The 17636-nt window shown below is 33.2% G+C and overlaps 2 protein-coding genes across 2 annotated transcripts; one reads left to right on the plus strand and one right to left on the minus strand.

Moving 5' to 3' along the window:
• Positions 1-1351: 1351 nt before the first annotated feature.
• Positions 1352-4154, plus strand: LOC108208853 (cytochrome P450 714C2). Its single transcript, XM_017379460.2, has 5 exons — positions 1352-1733; positions 1877-2103; positions 2280-2527; positions 2727-3075; positions 3561-4154. The coding sequence occupies exons 1-5, from the start codon at positions 1436-1438 to the stop codon at positions 3987-3989; spliced, it is 1551 nt and encodes a 516-aa protein (XP_017234949.1). The 5' UTR covers positions 1352-1435; the 3' UTR covers positions 3990-4154.
• Positions 4155-4788: 634 nt separating this feature from the next.
• LOC108208723 (dammarenediol II synthase-like) lies at positions 4789-9919 on the minus strand. The gene is made up of 16 exons (XM_064085810.1): positions 9220-9919; positions 8902-9090; positions 8656-8745; positions 8384-8578; positions 8195-8279; positions 7131-7486; positions 6807-7040; positions 6592-6714; positions 6416-6514; positions 6244-6303; positions 6091-6137; positions 5878-6021; positions 5620-5797; positions 5324-5405; positions 5105-5187; positions 4789-5023 (listed from the first exon to the last, which is right to left on the minus strand). The coding sequence occupies exons 1-16, from the start codon at positions 9418-9420 to the stop codon at positions 4910-4912; spliced, it is 2280 nt and encodes a 759-aa protein (XP_063941880.1). The 5' UTR covers positions 9421-9919; the 3' UTR covers positions 4789-4909.
• Between the last annotated feature and the right edge of the window lie 7717 nt (positions 9920-17636).

Raw genomic sequence — 17636 nt, forward strand, 5'->3', positions numbered from 1 at the left:
AACTATCACACAGAACTTAAGCTCAATACACTCATTTTGACAACCAGACATGTTTACGGTATTCTGCTAAGGCCCATAGTGGAAATATGTTTCTATACTCTGCATAGTGTAGCATACAATTCTTCATGTACACTCCAGTGATTTCCTGCGAATACACTTCCGATGGTGGGACTGAAACTACCATAAACCAGTGATTTCCTGCGAATACACTTCCGATGGTGGGACTGAAACTACCATAAACGAGAACATAACGGAAGATGACAGAGAACTAGATCTTACCTGTTGAGGAAAATCTCCATTTTCCATTTGTGCAATAATCAATAACTTTGCTGCTTTATGAAATGGGGTTGGACCTCTCTTGGCCTGGTTTTTTAATAAAAGGAGATAAAGATATTATGTCTGTATTCCTGAAATATGATAATTAGCTATAAAACCTAGAGTACTTAATACACAGATACATTTTACTTCACACCTATAGGCTATAGATAATACAAATAATAATTATGGATTTGTTGATGGCCTGAAAATGGCGTGAGAGAATGAAAAGAAATATGGCAGTGTTTACTGCTTGTGAGGAGGCTATCCAACACATTCACAACTTCATCAACTTTCTATTCTCATGATCTGTGGAGTGAATTAATGATATCTTGACAAAGAAATGATCTTATGTTGACATCCAACCTAACCCAGCTTTTTTTTTGCTAAAAAAACCCAGCTAATTCTAATGCTTCAAATTAATACCAGCAAATTATTGCCTTCTAGGGATGGAGGTAGAAGAGATGGCCACATGGTCTAGGAGTGGACAGGGAGAACCGATGCTTCTTCTTATTATTACATCTTAATTATTTAAGTGAAGATGTCATGTTCACTCTGTTGTGATCTTGCCCATTCATACTATTGTAAAATATTATATTTTGTGTTTAGATTATAGTAGAAAATTCAATTAACAACAATTAGTTTAACTCTTGAATTTCTGAGATCATAAAATGTTTATAAAAGCAATATGCAAATAATCATATGTGTGTACTCTATGAAAACAGGTCCGTTAAATTCAAGAATGCACTGAGGTCCTACTACTCTAGCGTCGATGTGTTTACTGTTGTTATTAAGGATTTAATCATTTTAACTGGGATACTATATGGAAGACATCAATGCTCCATTGATTGTGGGGTATACTGTTCTTATTTTGTTGATGCCAATTAATAAGATAGGGATACTGAAAAGATCCACGTTTTACATTTTAAGATATATTCAAGATCACAAGATATATACAGATGTGTTTGTAGTTGTGATTGTTTACTCTGTTATGTTAAACTGTTGTAATGTGAGTTATTTATTATGATATATCAGTTAAAGACTTTGCTTATAAATTGAAGTACATATTTGTACTGGAGTATTCATCAAGCACAGACAAGACTGAGAGAGAACGAAAACAATGGAAGATGCTGTACTCTTCTTAGCATTTCCTGTATCTGTTATATCAATGTTTTGCGTGATAATATATGTTGTTTATGATTTGTGCCTGAAACCTAAATTCCTCAGAGCAAAGCTTGTAAAGCAAGGAATTGATGGCCCAAAGCCTACTCTCATAATGGGAAACATGCCTGATATACGGCAAATCAAGTGTAAGGAACTGGCATCAGATGCTGTACCTTACGACTTAACCAAGTCCCTGTCACTTGACTGTTGTTCTGTACTGCTCCCACATATCAGTCAATGGACGAAGCAGTTTGGTATGTTTATATCATTCTAGTATTCTACCTATAGGTTTTCATATTTAAAATAAACAGTTTTTACTTGATAAAAGTTTGCAGCTGGGATTCTTGAGTTTCCTTTCCTCTGCTTTGGTAGATGATTTATGTTATGTCAATGGCAGGAAAAACTTTCTCTTTTGCACTGGGAAAGACACAATTTTTGTATATAGGAGATGGTGAATTGGTGCGAGAGATGAGTCTTTGCAAATCCTTAAACTTGGGGAAGCCATCTTACATGCATAAGGAACGGGGGCCTCTATTGGGCAAGGGCCTTCTCACGTCAAGTAAGGAAGTCTGGCTGCACCAAAGGAAAACCATCGCTCCTACATTATATGTGGACAAAGTTAAGGTGGATATCTTTATTTCCTGTGCTTAAATAAATTACACTTTCCAAGGGTTTCAATCTAGCTTGCAAGCTGTAATTTTTAGCGAAAGACAACTTAATTACTAGCTCACAGAAAGCAGCCCTGACACGGGTCTGAAATTTGTATGGTTAACACTGTATTTATATCTTGTTTGTTTTAGAACATGTTTAGCATAGTGCTCGAATCTGGGAACACCCTTATCAGATCATGGGAGCAATTGGTTGACACTGAGGGCGGGATTGCAGATATAAGAGTTGACGATTATGTCAAGACTTTTACATCAAGTATAATCTCTAATGTAATGTTTGGAAAATATGAAGCTGCAGAGAAACTCTTGTTTTCCAAGTGTAGAGACCTCATGGAAGTTTCTGGATCACCGACAGTATTAGATGGCTATCCTTTTAATAGGTGAGGACCAGGGGCGGACCAGGTATAGACCATGGATGGCCTTGCTCTCCCAACTCTCCATAATTCTATTGTTCGTTCAAGCAAAATACAAATCAGACTTTCACTTGTTCTTTATGAAATTTTGAGTGAGCCTCCCACTTGAATTCATAATTCTGAATTGTTTTTGACTCTCAATACATCCGTACTTTCTGATTTGCAGATTTTATCCCACCAAGATACATAGACAGCAATGGAAATTAGAGAAGGAGATATACTGGATTATTCAAGATACAAAAATGAAATGTAGGAGTGAGAGTGAAAGCATAATACAAACGCTTGTGGACGGTGCTAAGCATGGAGAGCTTGGGTCATCTACACCTCAGCAATTTATAGTTGATAACTGCAAGGAGCTTTGCATTGTAGGAATGGAAGTCCCCGGCATCACTGCAATATGGGGTTTGATGTTACTGGCATTGCATCCAGAATGGCAAGCACGTGCTCGTGCTGAGGTGTTGGAAGTTTGTGGAGGCCAGATTTTAGATGCTGAAAAGCTTGGCAAAATGAAAGTAGTATGTATCTCACCTCATTATATCTATATTTATTTATAATGATTCTCTGGCAACAATAACCCTAATCTTAAGAAAAATACTCAACAAGGTACACATCCGCTCAAATGCATAGTCCTCTGACATGTAAACATGTACATATTAAGGTTGCCATTTTTGTGCAAAACTATCAGAGGCCTCAGAACCATGCAAATATGACAAATATTGCACAATTTGAACCCTGGTGATATGACAACTGACATATATAACAAACATAAGAGGTTTTTTTTTTTTTTTGAGCATAACTGACATAAATTTATTCACACGCGCACACACACACACATGTCTTTACAGATACATATTGATATCTTTATAGAGTATCTTGTTACAGAGAGAAGAGAGGTATCTACTAGGCCAAAATATACTAGGAATGGTTCTGAATGTCAATTTTATGATTTTGAGTGTACTTCCTCCGGTATAGAAGTTTCATACTGATTCATTTTCTGCAGCTGAAAATGATAATTCAAGAAATATTGAGGCTTTATTCAGGGGTAGGATTTACAGCCCGGGAGGCACTAGCAGATGTACAAATTGGGAATACTGTGTGTGTTCCAAAAGGAGTCAACATTTGGATATGGCAAGCAGCTCTGCACCGTGACCCTCAGCTCTGGGGTTCAGATGCTCTCAAGTTCAACCCGGATAGATTCACTAATGGTATCTCTGGAGCCTGTAAAATCCCTCAGGCATATACACCCTTTGGCCTTGGCCCACGGACATGTCCTGGAATGAACCTGGGCATGATGGAGCTCAAAGTTATGTTTGCGCTGCTCTTGGCAAAATTCTCCTTCTCCCTTTCCCCAAAGTATCAACATGTTCCCAGGTTTGATGTACTTCTAGAGCCCAAGTATGGTGTTAAACTCCTTGTATGCAGAGTGTGATATTCTAGAAAGAGATCGTCCAAGGGTCCAATTCCTGCCGCCAGTGTATTGTATATACTAACCCTTTTTAGAGTCAAGTGTCGGATTCATCATCATTCCAAATAAAAGTTATTTGTAATATCCAGAAACAAAAGATTGTATTAAAACTTTCATGGTGTAATAATGTCCACAGCCACTGAAAAACAATGACTGAATATGTTTATCTTTATACTTTGCAACTTCAGAGTATACTGATGACACAAAGGAATTACAGACTGATTTCTTTTTTCATAGTTTAAGAACTTGGTTCTGTGTCATATTTACTTGGCATAGTCAACTATTCATGCAAGAGGGCTCTTTGTGGCTTCTTATCTTCAGAAATCATTCGACTTATTGGGTGAAATAAACATTTTGCAAGCCTGTCTGTCCTTTGAAGTACGGCAAGCCATACGTTTAAAGATGCATCATTTATTAATTTCTATAATAAACATATGTTACATGATTACTTTAGTTTAAATTACCACTGTGGTCTTTCTGGATTCCGGTGTTTCAGCAAGACAAACAAGGACCTCAACCAAAATTACATGTTTTTGTTGGTTCAAAATAGTTGGAACCAGCTTACTTGATGACTTTATTGAAATTTTGTGATTAGTTAGAAAAGCTGTGCCTTTCGGTACCAAGTCAACCGCCAAGTATTTTAATTATTTAGTGTATCATCATGCATTCATGCTAAGGCACCAGCAAGAAGCTTTTTGATCAGCTACTGAGAAAATTAGGCAGTGAAATGTTGGAGAATGGAGATGCTGAACTTGTGGATCAATGGTGAAAAGAGCTGAAATTGATATTATTCCAAGTAGAAAAAGAAAAGTTTACATCAATAGTTTTTAAACGGGGATTATTCATTTTGTGGAACTATCACACAGAACTTAAGCTCAACACATTCATTTCGACAACCAGACATGTTTACGGTATTCTGCCAATGCCCATAATGGAAATATGTTTCTATACTCTGCATAGTGTAGCATACAATTCTTCATGTAGACTCCAGTGATTTCCTGCAAATACACTTCCGATGGTGGGAGTGAAACTACCAGAAACCAGAACAGAAGGAAAGAGGACAGAGAACTTGATCTTACCTGCTGAGGAAAATCTCCATTTTCCATTTGTGCATTAATCAACAACTTTGCTGCTTTATGCAATGGGGTTGGATCTCTCTTGGCCTGGTTGTTTAATAAAAGGAGATAAAGATATAACTGATCATCAGTTAAGTCTGTATTCCTGAAATATGATAATTTGCTATAAAACCTAATTCATAAATAGATTTCACTTCACACCACCCTTAGAAATAATACTTTCCTGTCCACCGCGTATGAGGCCAAGCATAGCCCAAGATGTTTGTACTAAATTTGTTCGATTATCCATCAGTGGAGTAAATTTCTGTTAAAAGAGCATCAAGATGCGCAAGGAGGATTAGAAAGAGCTCCTATGGTTTTCTTTCTGTGCAATAAATCTATATTCCTTGTATGTTGATGTGAGTGATGATATTGTTTACAAAGCCTGGGATTTTCAAAACACATGGCGATATTTAAATCTGGAAACAAGTTTTTAATTTATTTTATTTTTTTTGTAATAACCTAATATGAAAAATTACCTCACTGGGGCATGATTCAAGACTCTCTCCCCAACCACCCTCTTCATTCTGGGTCGAAAGGAAAAACTCAACTGCTATCCGTACTGCTTCACTGTTATTATATGTCTTCCCAACTGAGGCTAAGGCTGATAATGCGAAGTATGTGCCATACAAAAAACAAATGCCCCAGAAGCCATACCTATGAAAGTTTGTGTTGCATTGAGCTTGTTGTGCACTTCATACATTTAAGTATATAGTTAATCCGAAAACAGTACTCACCATGAACCATCAGGATATTGCTTTGCTTCAAGATACTGTACTGCTTTTGAAACAGAAACATCTATTTCTTTCTCTTTGTAGCCTTTGTGCAAATATTTAAATGCTACCAGAGCTTGGATTATAGAAGCCGTGCATTCAACATGCCTAAACCATTCTCACATTTGTCAGTAGTTTATAGGGAAGAAAATGAGGGAACTAGGATAATGATCATACTCTTTTTCTACCACAATGTCGGCAAAAATCTCTGAAGGATTCAGCATCTGGCAGTTAAATGACATGTTTAGTGTATTTCTCTTAAAAGTAAGAGGTCAAGTATTTACTTAAGCCGTAAATGGAGTTCACTCCAAAGTTACTACAGAAGATTACCTGCAAGTATGGTTGTGGGACTGGTGGCTCCCAGACAGCAAAACCGCCACTGTCAGGACTCTGCAAAAAAGGAGTAAGATAAATCATTTAATGATCAGTTTAAAAGGCAATAAACTCGATTTTATATTCTTAAATCATCTTAGTTTACAGGAATTGACGATTCCAATCATACTTGTAAGTACAGAAGGACATCTATGGCATCATGTAATCTTTCTACATCTGCCTTCTGTCCTGCAATTTCCTCTGGCAGTTGGGAAAGTAATAGTAGACACTGCAGGATAAAAGGATCATACGTTTTTTTGCCAGAATTTTGATATAAGCTTCATTATAAGCTGACAAGTGGTATACCTTCAATGCTTCAGCAGTGCAGTCAGAGACCGCCCAGCCCTGATCTTGATCTGTGAAAGTCCATAATCCTTTAGTGGATTTGCGACACATACTTTCAAAATCTCCAGATGGATTTTCTTTAATCTAAGAGTTAAGTTACACGATAAAAATTCAACAATTACATACTTATTGAGAAGAATGCATGCAGGACATAAAATTTGATGTATGGGGAGAACCTGTGATTCTTTTATAAAGAAATGCGCCTTTTTAAGAGAATCACCATATTCTCCAACCATGCCAGTTGCCAGAATTGCTTGAGTTGCAAGAACGCAGTCCCACAGTTGACTCCCATAGCTCTGCATTTTCATACCATCCTCAGCCAGCCATAAGTAGTCAGGAACTCTAGCAAGGTGATATTTAAACTCATCGCCATTAGGATTCTCAGCCCACCAGCACATCATTTGTAAACTCTGCATCAAAACAAATAAACATATCACACAGTTCCTACTTCCCAGCACTAAATTTAATTTTCAAGACTCTCATGTTCACTATGAGCTAACCTTTTCTACGCAGCCACTGGTTATATATCTGCTCTCCTCTGCCCCATAGCGCATTAGTTCAACAGCTCTATCTAGACCTCTCTTTCGTATTTTGTTAAAAGGCCAACGGTTGATGATTGGTTCACCAAGGTAGTGAAGTCCATCCCATAGCAGATCTTGTACAAAGCTATGAGGGTAGTACAGATCCTGCTTGCAACAGTTATGCCTCTGCTTGTTCCAATCTATGTCCTCATAAGGAATAGGGTGGATTTCTTGTCTTAATTCTAACACAAGGTCCGTGATTGGTCCATGGTATTTTCTCCCATACAAGTAGGACATAGGCATGTAAGTTGTACGGCAGTAGCACCACATTTTGGCTGCAATACAATAGCATCCAGTTCAAGAGTGACAAACTGACAATCAATTTTTTTTTTTTATCATAATACAGTAGCAAACAACAACTTCTGGTTGTTAATTTTTATTATTATCAATCTTTTCACGATACAGGAGAGCTAGAAAATAATATGCAGACGGCGGTGGCAATTGTGATGATACTTGATATTCTAAGGAACTGTGTTAATGAAATAATAAATATTAAAATTTATCTTAGTTCCTATCATCATTTAAATAAAAGAATTTAAGATCGATGATTTTGTGATTAAATTTTGGCATATGTTTGTTGAAGTATTAAAAATTTGTCATAAACAGCTCAAATTCTATAATTCTTTCACATTCTTTCACATAGGACATAGCATAAGCACCACATGTTGGCTGCATTCCAACTGCAGAATAATCTCATTTAAAAGGGCACCACGTTTCAGGAATTATTACAAGGGTACCATGTTTCACGAATTATTACAACAGTAGTGTTATATGTACAAACTTATATACAGAATTTTTCACAAGATGACATGATAATTAATTAAAGTGTTATGTTTTTTTTTTGACGAAATGATTAAAATGTCATGTTTTACTTAGTGCTATTTGTATGAATACGAGACCATTCCAATCAAACCTAACACATGTCATTTTGTCAAAGATTTTGTGCATCTAAGCATTTTTCTTAATATTGTTCATAAAGTTACCTGGATGAAAAGGAAAAACGGTGGGAAACAGCCAGAACTCTGGGGGCAAGGGATTGCAACCTTCCCACTCGTATACACCAAGAACCTTCAAAAACAAAATGTACTATCTTAGTTTACAATTTTGGATAACAGAAATATTGCTCATAATACAATCTTTGTTTTAATTAGATGATATTTGATCTGTTTTACCGAAAGATAGGTTTTCCCCCAAGAGGGTATAGAGGATGCACCCCCATGATCTAGGATCCACTTTCGAGCTCTATCAACAGCATCACTACCGTCATTTGGTCCCTCTCCCAGCAACCTTATAGCCACATAGCTAAGCGCGGTGCCAATCATAGTGCTATGACCCTCAATATAGAAACCCCATCCACCATCGTTGTTCTGTCAAGGACATATATATATGAAAATCATAATAGAATTCCTCGGTATCCAATATGGTGATATCTTTTAACTCTTACTTGGTGATTATAGATATAACGAATCATCTCCTTCCTGTGTTGGTGAGTTAGAACTGCATTAATAGCTCCACTGATGTACAAGGCAATAATCTGCAAATGTGTCATCTAATAACTGCTTTTGCCTATGTTCTAGCGTACTAAATAGTAAAATAATTTAACAGTTTCATATCTTGCAGTGATATAATATATAGTAGCTTCATAAAGTGTTCAGTATGGCATGCTCCATCACTTATTAAAGACACTTACTAGGGGTGGTGTAAAAAACATAGGACCTGCATGTTCAGCTGGCCAGTGTCCGTCTTGTGCTTGGATAGCCCGATTAAGGTGAATAGCTTTCTTTACCGCAATGGTGACTGCTTCATACTTCACTTCTTCGTTTTCTCCGAGTCTTACTGGTGGTTGGCTCAGAAGATCAATGCCATTCTCCTTGATAAGCTAGGTATGATCAAGGAATGAAATCATCTTCAGCTCGTGTAATATACTCACATATAAACTTATGATATACTGACATATATTCTTTACTGGGACACCATTGTTTAACTAGATATTGTTATAGTACATTACCTGCATCCTCATAAGCAGATCACCACAGGCGTGAACTCCTTTGGTGCAGTTAATTTTGAAGATTTCTCGGGCCTTTTCGACCTCTTCATGCTCTTCTGGTGTTCCTGCGTCAGGTTGGAATTCCCATATCTGTCTTCCAACAAAGTTGTTGGTGCTGTACAAATGTGGTTTCGCACCCTCTGCAATCTTGAGCTTCCACATCTTCCTTCTTGTTTGTGGCGTCGTAACCTGGAGTGTCTTATATAGGGTTCTTTTTGGTAAATTCCATTGTATTTACACACAGCAAGAGATTGGAGCCATGGTAGAGTTTGAATTTTGTACATATTTTTTGAACGTGTATCTTATGATATTAAATTATTATTTTTTATATAATTTTTTTAACCGCAGCCGCACACAAATGTGGTTTCGCACCCTCTGCAATCTTGAGCTTCCACATCCTTCTTGTTTGTAGCGTCGTAACCTGGGTTCTTTTTGGTAAATTCAATTGTATTTACACACAGCGAGAGATTGGAGCCATGGTAGAGTCTGAATTTTGTACATATGTTTTGAACGTGTATCTTATGATATTAAATTATTATTTTTTATATAGTTTCTTTTTTTACGTAGGAACCCGCGGCCAGCTATCCTTCGGATGCGCATATGTGAACCAAATAAACCGCAACGAACATGTGCCCAAGAGAATACAAGTCCCTCTGTTAACTAGTTGAACCAACCCTTGCAGGCATTTTTTATATAGTTTTAAAAATAGTACGTACGAATATCTTATCTATACTATACTATTAAAGGCGAAACATTAAAAATTTGGTCGCTACCTGGGCAAAACTATGAGCTTACTTATATATTTAATTATCTTTTTAATTAAATCATCTTTTTTATATTTTCTAACTAAAAATCTCAATTTTCTAAAAATAATATTAGACAATAGCAATTACCTTTTTTAACTAAAACACATTATTTTTTCAGAATCATAACTAAAAAACTGATTTTCCAAAAATAATGCATGCAACATTTATAAAAAAAAGATAATATATATCTAGATATATATTATACTATTAAAGCCGAAATATTGAAAATTTGTTTAGTCGTCACTTGGGTCAAAATACGGGCCTATCTATATAACCTATTATTCTTTTTAACTAAAATATATTGTCATTTTTATATTTTCTAACTAAAAAAACTACATCATTTAAAATAATATCTAGCAACATAGTAATTATCTTTTTAATCAAAACACATTATCTTTTTCAGAATCCTAACTAAAAAACTGATTTTCCAAAAATAATGCTTGCAACATTCATATAAAAAAGACCGAAACATTGAAAATTTGGTCATTGGGCCAAAATACGGCCCTATCTATATAACCTATTATTTTTTTAACTAAAATATATTATCTTTTTTATATTTTCTAACTAAAAAAACTACATCATTTAATAAAACATCTATCAACATAATAATTACCTTTTTAACTAAAACACATTATCTTTTTTGATTTTCTAACTAAAAAAACGGATCTTCAAAAATTAACACGGGCTACATATATATAAAAATACAATATTATTATTTATAATTATTATAAATAACATGTGATATTTTTCAACCAAAATACATTAACATTATTTTTAAATACTCTGATACTGACCCATCATACTACAATTTTTAACACCGATCATTAAAATTAATTATATTATTAAATACCAATAACGAAATATTAAAAGATTAACTGGTTGATTTATATCTGATTTTGTAGATCTCCTTAAATTATAACTAGAAAAAAAAAACATATTTTAACATTTTCAGTAAAATATATATGTTCGACCTAATTTATAATTAGCCATTTGATGGACTTAACTATTAAGAATTTACTAGCTGTTAAATAAAAAATTTCTTTAACTATATTATTCTATTATAATTTTATTCTCACAATAATATTAGTTTGGATTAAAATATATACAATAAAATAACAAGTATTATAACCGGCCGTGCATTTCATTTATATAAGTTTCAGATCAAGATTATACTCATTTTATCAATATTTTATATATTACATATATTATATTATGATATTATCTTATAATTAAGTATTTTTTTTATTATTAATTTGTGCTTCTTGTCAACAAGCTAAATAATCCAATACACTTTTGTAAAATAAATTGTGTATGTATTTCTCAAACGTATAATTATTTATGATATAGAATTATTATTTTTTATATAATTTCACATTGCTTATATGAGGATATTATCTTATATTATTTTTTATATTACATATAATACATTGTATTGTTTTCTTTATCTTCTCTTTTCTTGAGATTGTCCATTCAAAATCATTGTTGACAAGCCAAATTGAAAAATAAAGAAACGTACAAAAACCTACGACAACATATGTTATTAAAGTAATAAAATTATATGGTAGAAGAAAGTTATTTATCATCTAAAAACTGGTTGGAGTTTTATATATTGTTTTGGTTATAAAATTAATTATAATATATTATATGTGTGTGTGTATATAACATAAAATATTCTCTTAATTTGAAAAAATATTTCTACACATTATTTTTCAAATCATCATTTTTCTTTAAAAATAAAAATTGAAAAATATTTTATAAAATTTGTCTTTTTTCGACGCGAATTTCTTACCAAAATTAAGACCACGCTCATTTTAAGACAAACTAGTAAAACCTAAATCACTTATTTTCATTAAGATTTTTCGAAAAGCCATCTCCCAACTCCCAACGATGTCAGGAGGCATGCATTGAGTGCCCAGCATACTGAATTGAATTCATGGGGCACTTTATGCAGTGAACATGCATATTTGTACATACCACTATTTGGCACAATGATTTTTCCTTTCGAATTCGTTTCCTACACTAATTTATATATGTTGGGTTTGGCCGGGGATAATTTACTTGAGTGTATAATAATTTTATTCTTTCTACCATTTCATTCCTATCACCCTTCATTAGAACTAAAACCCTCAATTTTGCGAAGGAATGATCCATTCTTTATCATACCTATTTTCTATCCAAATTTTATCATATAAAATTTGCTCTCATTCTTTTTTTTTCAAAGTCATCCATCCTACACTCTATTATTTTCTTTTATTTATTGAAAATGCTTAGTGCACATAATTGTGTACAAAATTTAGTACATAATGACATGTGGTGGGTTTTAATTGGAATGAACCTCTGTATTTACATCAACAACTCCAGTTAAATCCCTTCACATCAATTGCCACATCATTATGTACAAATTTTCTGTGCACAATTTTGTGCACGTAGCACTACTTTTTATTTATTACTCATTCCATTCCATTCACCCCAAACAAACACTAACATGTACATGATCTATCGTCTGGGTTTTAAGAAATTACGGATTTGGCAACATGATGAGGATAATCGCGAGTCGAATTACCTGGCCGACGGATGGTTAGGTCCGCGGCTCCAGGCTAATGTCTGACCAATCTGCGTAGATTACGATGGATTACAGTTCCCTAAATACTTTTCTTGTTTGTACTTTTCACGTTTGCCAACACACACTTTTGATCGTTAATATCTTTCATTTCGTAGTAGCATTAAATATAAAAACTTCACCGTATTAAAGTACTTGTGAATACGAATCTAACAAGATCACTCATGACTATATTTAGTTTTATAGATTAGATGTAAATTAGTAATTTGTCTCATGTTATGAACAGTACCGACATTACAAATAGGAAAAGAAAAAAGATACTGAGGGAGTACCGTTCTCCGTTGATTACAATACGAATTGAATCCTGAATCAGGGTTGTACTTGTGAAACCGATATGCTAGCTGCTAGGCTTTGCAGATCTAATACTCCCAACAGAGTAGCTATCAAGTAGTTACACGACATAGACAAGATATAATGTCATGAGGGCAGGGTAGATAATTTAGCCCTCCTACCACCTAGAACACCATGAATCCGCATACATGCAAATAAAACCAGAAAAAAATATCACACCACCTAATTGATCCACGTACTCATTCAAGCACCACTAATACTTAATACTCCCTCCGTTTCTTTATTTTTTTTTTATTTAATCTATAAAACTAAATATAGTCATGAGTGATCTTGTTAAATTCGTATTCACGAGTACTTTAATACAGTGAAGTTTTTATATTTAATGCGACTACGAAATGAAAGATATTAACGATTAAAAATGTGTATTGGCAAACGTGAAAAGTACAAACAGGAAAAGTATTTAGAGACGGAGGGAGTAGTTGCAAATAAAACCAGAAACAATTTCACACCGCCTAATTAATCCAACTTGTTGTATATAAGTATAAGGACGCATGCCCTAGCTTGTAAGTCAGAGATATGGAGTTCGAAGAAGAAATATCAGAGCCTCCAGGTCCTACGACAATACTTAAACAGCTCAGTGCTATCCCTTTCTACTTTAGACGTTTCTGCTATAAATGATTGCCCTTCCACAATTATCAACTTGGACCTATGAACAAAGATGTTTTGCAACCACATGAAAAAGTACTTCAAATAAGATGTGATTGTTAACCAAGTTCTTGCTTGGTTAAATTTAGTAGACATGCAGCTTTATAGTGGAAATCACCTCTTCAAATAAGATGTTTGAAGATGTGATTATTAACCAGATTCTGGACTTCTGGTTGGTTAAATTAAGTAGGTAGCTTTATTGGTTTCAAAAAAGAAAAAAAAAAGTAGGTATCTTTATTGTAGAGTTTTTATGACAGCTCGTGTAATATTAAGATGGAGTGTATGATTTGAGATTTACGGGCATTCGATTGGAATTTTAATGAATTATTTTTGGTGATGTATTTTAATGGATCGTATGTAATTTTGGTTTTGTGTGGATTTTGATAAAATGTCGCAGAGTTGATAGCATTTAATCACAATGTTTCAATATCCCATTGATTTTGATGGGATTTTAAAAAACTTAAAATACACGGATGAATACCACAAAATCCATCATTTTATCAAATCCAAAAAAATCCATCAGCATTTGAATACCATCATATTTTAATGGATTTTAAACAATCCCAATTGAATACCATCAGATTTTAAAGCATAATTTAAAATCTCAATTGAATACCACTAGAGTTTGTAGCATAATTTAAAATTCCAATTAAATACCTCAAAATTTTAATGGATTTCAAACAATCTCAATCGAATACCCTCAGATTTGAAAAAAAATGCTTTGAAATCCCAATCCAATACACTCATCTTAATTGATTTTTTCAATTATTTTTATAATTTAAGTGCATATATAATCCCGGTCATTCAAATATTTACATTTGGGTCGGGCACGAAGGATATTAAAATAAATAAAATACTGTGTAAAAGTAAGAAAAGAATCTGTAGATATTTAATGTATAAAGTAAGCGCCTTCTATTTTTCTTAACCCGTTTTACGAAGTTGAGAATGCTAACTTATTTCTGAGCTTTTATTTTTTTTTAAAAATTTATTAACTTATTTACTTTTCACTTCTAATTCACATCTTTGCTTTAAACAAGAAGTCACTATTTTAAATTTACCCAAACATTTTTTTAAGTACGGTGGGAATAGTTAATTTTTATTTGAAAAGTTTTGACATGTGAACAATTGGATTGCGAAAGTGTAAAGAATTATTTGGTACGGAGAAATTATTCAAGATGACATAATTAATATTTAATAGTTGTCGGAGTCAATATTAATAAAACAGGTTATATTGATTCATATATTTAGACTATGCATGCATGTTTATTTAGCTAAACTCGATGAATATACATATTGGTATATGAAGTAACGGTTTTTCTTTCCAATACAAACTTACCTTCTTTTCTATTGGTCGATCTTATTAAACAACATTGATAAAAAATTTCGATCAAAAAAAAAAACACTGATAAAAATTATTGCTATTTCATGACCTAGGATACATGGTAGACATATTATCGTATAATTAAACTATACTCTCTCTATTTTTCTCGATTGACCTTTTTCATATATTTCAATTTATTTTAACTAGATCCTTAAAATATATTATTTTTAATTTTTTCCGAAAAATAAATAAATAATAGTTTATTCAGAAAAAAAATTAAATAACAATTTCAAGAGTCATCAGGTCAAAATGTATAAAATATATATATAATTAATTATATAAAAAATAGGAAAATACTTGATAAATTTTGAGAATATATAATGGTTTTGTTTGGCTAAACTTATTTTCAGAAATAAGAGTTTATTTTTCAAGAAAAGTACATAAAACTTTTATTTTTTTTAAATAAGTTCATATTTTATTTGTCAAATAACAATTATAAACAAACTCTTAAACATTTATATCCAAAACAATTATAAAAAAAAAATATTTTTCAAAACTAATAAGCCCTTATCTCTTGAGAGGAGCTATCATGACACCTACGATATCTTTGATTAGTGAAAAGAAAAAACGTGGTAACCACAATTAATTGAGTTCAAATTTATTACGTAGTCAGTTAGAGAATAGACTCCTCTGAGTTTGGCATGTTCATGATCTCTAGTGTCCAACTTCCTATATTAAAGCTTCCAGCAACTCTCGTACATATATATTTATTAATACTAGTACAGACATATCAGGTCCCCTAATAACTTTCGGGTAGATAGTGTGTTTGTAGATTGTAGTGTACTGTTGCTAACAGCTTGCATTTGTAATACCAAAAATGGCTAACCTGCCCTCAGGGCACATAAGAGCATCTCCAATCAGCCCACATCTGTTAGCAATATCCTACATGGCAGACTCATTTAGCAATTGAGATAGCAAAGCAGCAGCTCCAACGCAAGTCTGTAGCTAATAATTTTTTTACATAACACCCTCTGCTTATCTATATTTGTCAAACATGTACAGATCTGTAAGTCACTCCACCTCATCTCCTCCCATCTCCAGCTAATCAAATGAATGGCAGACTATGTTTACTTTGAGATAAAATATTGTTTTTTGAATATAGATAACTATTATAGCTAATATGGTTGGAGCAAATCACCTTTTTGATTATGTATAATTTAGCTAATTATTATTTTATTATATTTTAGCTAATGGTTATTGCTAAGGTGGTTGGAGATGCTCTAATAAGTCACACATTACAAGAAAAATCTAAATATAAGGGGTGAAAAGTGTCGATCACTCTGATATATATGAGATGGAGGAAGTATAAATTAACAATTTCATTTTCCGAAAAGAACATGAATTGCATTCCACGTTTTTATGTTCTCGGCCGGACCATGGTAGAGTTGTTCATGGTTTTAGTGTGAAGAGAAATGACAATGGGTCCGCGCGCAGCTGTACACGAATTAGAGTAGAAGAATATACATTGTATAACAAAGTTAAGTCGCATGGTATTGCTGTATGGTTTTTGTCACCAACATCATGGGTTGGTTAATTTTTATATAAGATTAATGCATTGGTGGATTAATTTTTTTTACATGTTATAATAGTAACGTGATGTGCTCAAAATATGATTTTAATCGCAAGTGCACGATCCCGTTTTAGTAATATAAGATTCGTTCCAAGGACTAAATTTATTTTCGCGAAAACTTAATTTTTAACTTAATCAAATTAGACCAAAATTTTTGGAGAGTGTTTGATTAATCTAAATTGATAATTAAAAAGAGAAAATAATATCTAATTATTAGTCTTTAACCTAAAATTAACAAAACACTAATTAATTAAAAACTAACTAATTACCGAGAAAGTCAATCGGAAACTCTAGCGGTAGCAGAACAAAACTGAAAAATAAAAAAAAAAGGGGAAAAACAAAATAAAAAAAAACAATGAAAACAAAAAGAAAGCATGTGACGGCAGGGCGGAGGCGACTCAGCAGATTAAGTAGTAAACTGAAAAAAACAATTAACTCGGCCGCGAAATTAAAGAAATAACAGTCGTGTAAAAGAAATAAAATAAAGAAAAAGAAAAGTAAAATAATATAAAAAGAAAAGGAAATAACCAGATAACACGCGCGTTAAAGCAGTAAACACGCGAATACTCACAACCGTGAACACTAATTAGTACCCCCGCCGGAATTTATGGAGTTGACCGGAATAGCTTAAATCTTGCCGGAAAATTAGTTTTACCGGAAAATCTAGCTATTCCAACTTTGACAAATAAAACCCCACTAACCTCTAAACCAAATTTAACACTAAATTCTACACTAAATAGCCCCTAAACTACCCATTTCTTGATCAAAACAAGATTCAAACCAAACCAAAACAACTCCAAATCATACCAAACTTCAAATCTAGCCTATATAAAATATAACTAACCAAAACCCACTAACCTCAAGTCAAAATCATAAACTAAAATTTACACCAAAAAGCCTCAAAATCAAGAACAAAGAGAAACACCAAAGCATACCAAATTAACTCCAAATCACCCAAAACTTCAAAACTTCAAAACTAGCTTATCTACCAAGTCTCTAACAAAA

The sequence above is a fragment of the Daucus carota genome, chromosome 1, assembly GCF_001625215.2.
Source record: "Daucus carota subsp. sativus chromosome 1, DH1 v3.0, whole genome shotgun sequence".
In the NCBI taxonomy this organism is placed as follows: domain Eukaryota; kingdom Viridiplantae; phylum Streptophyta; class Magnoliopsida; order Apiales; family Apiaceae; genus Daucus; species Daucus carota.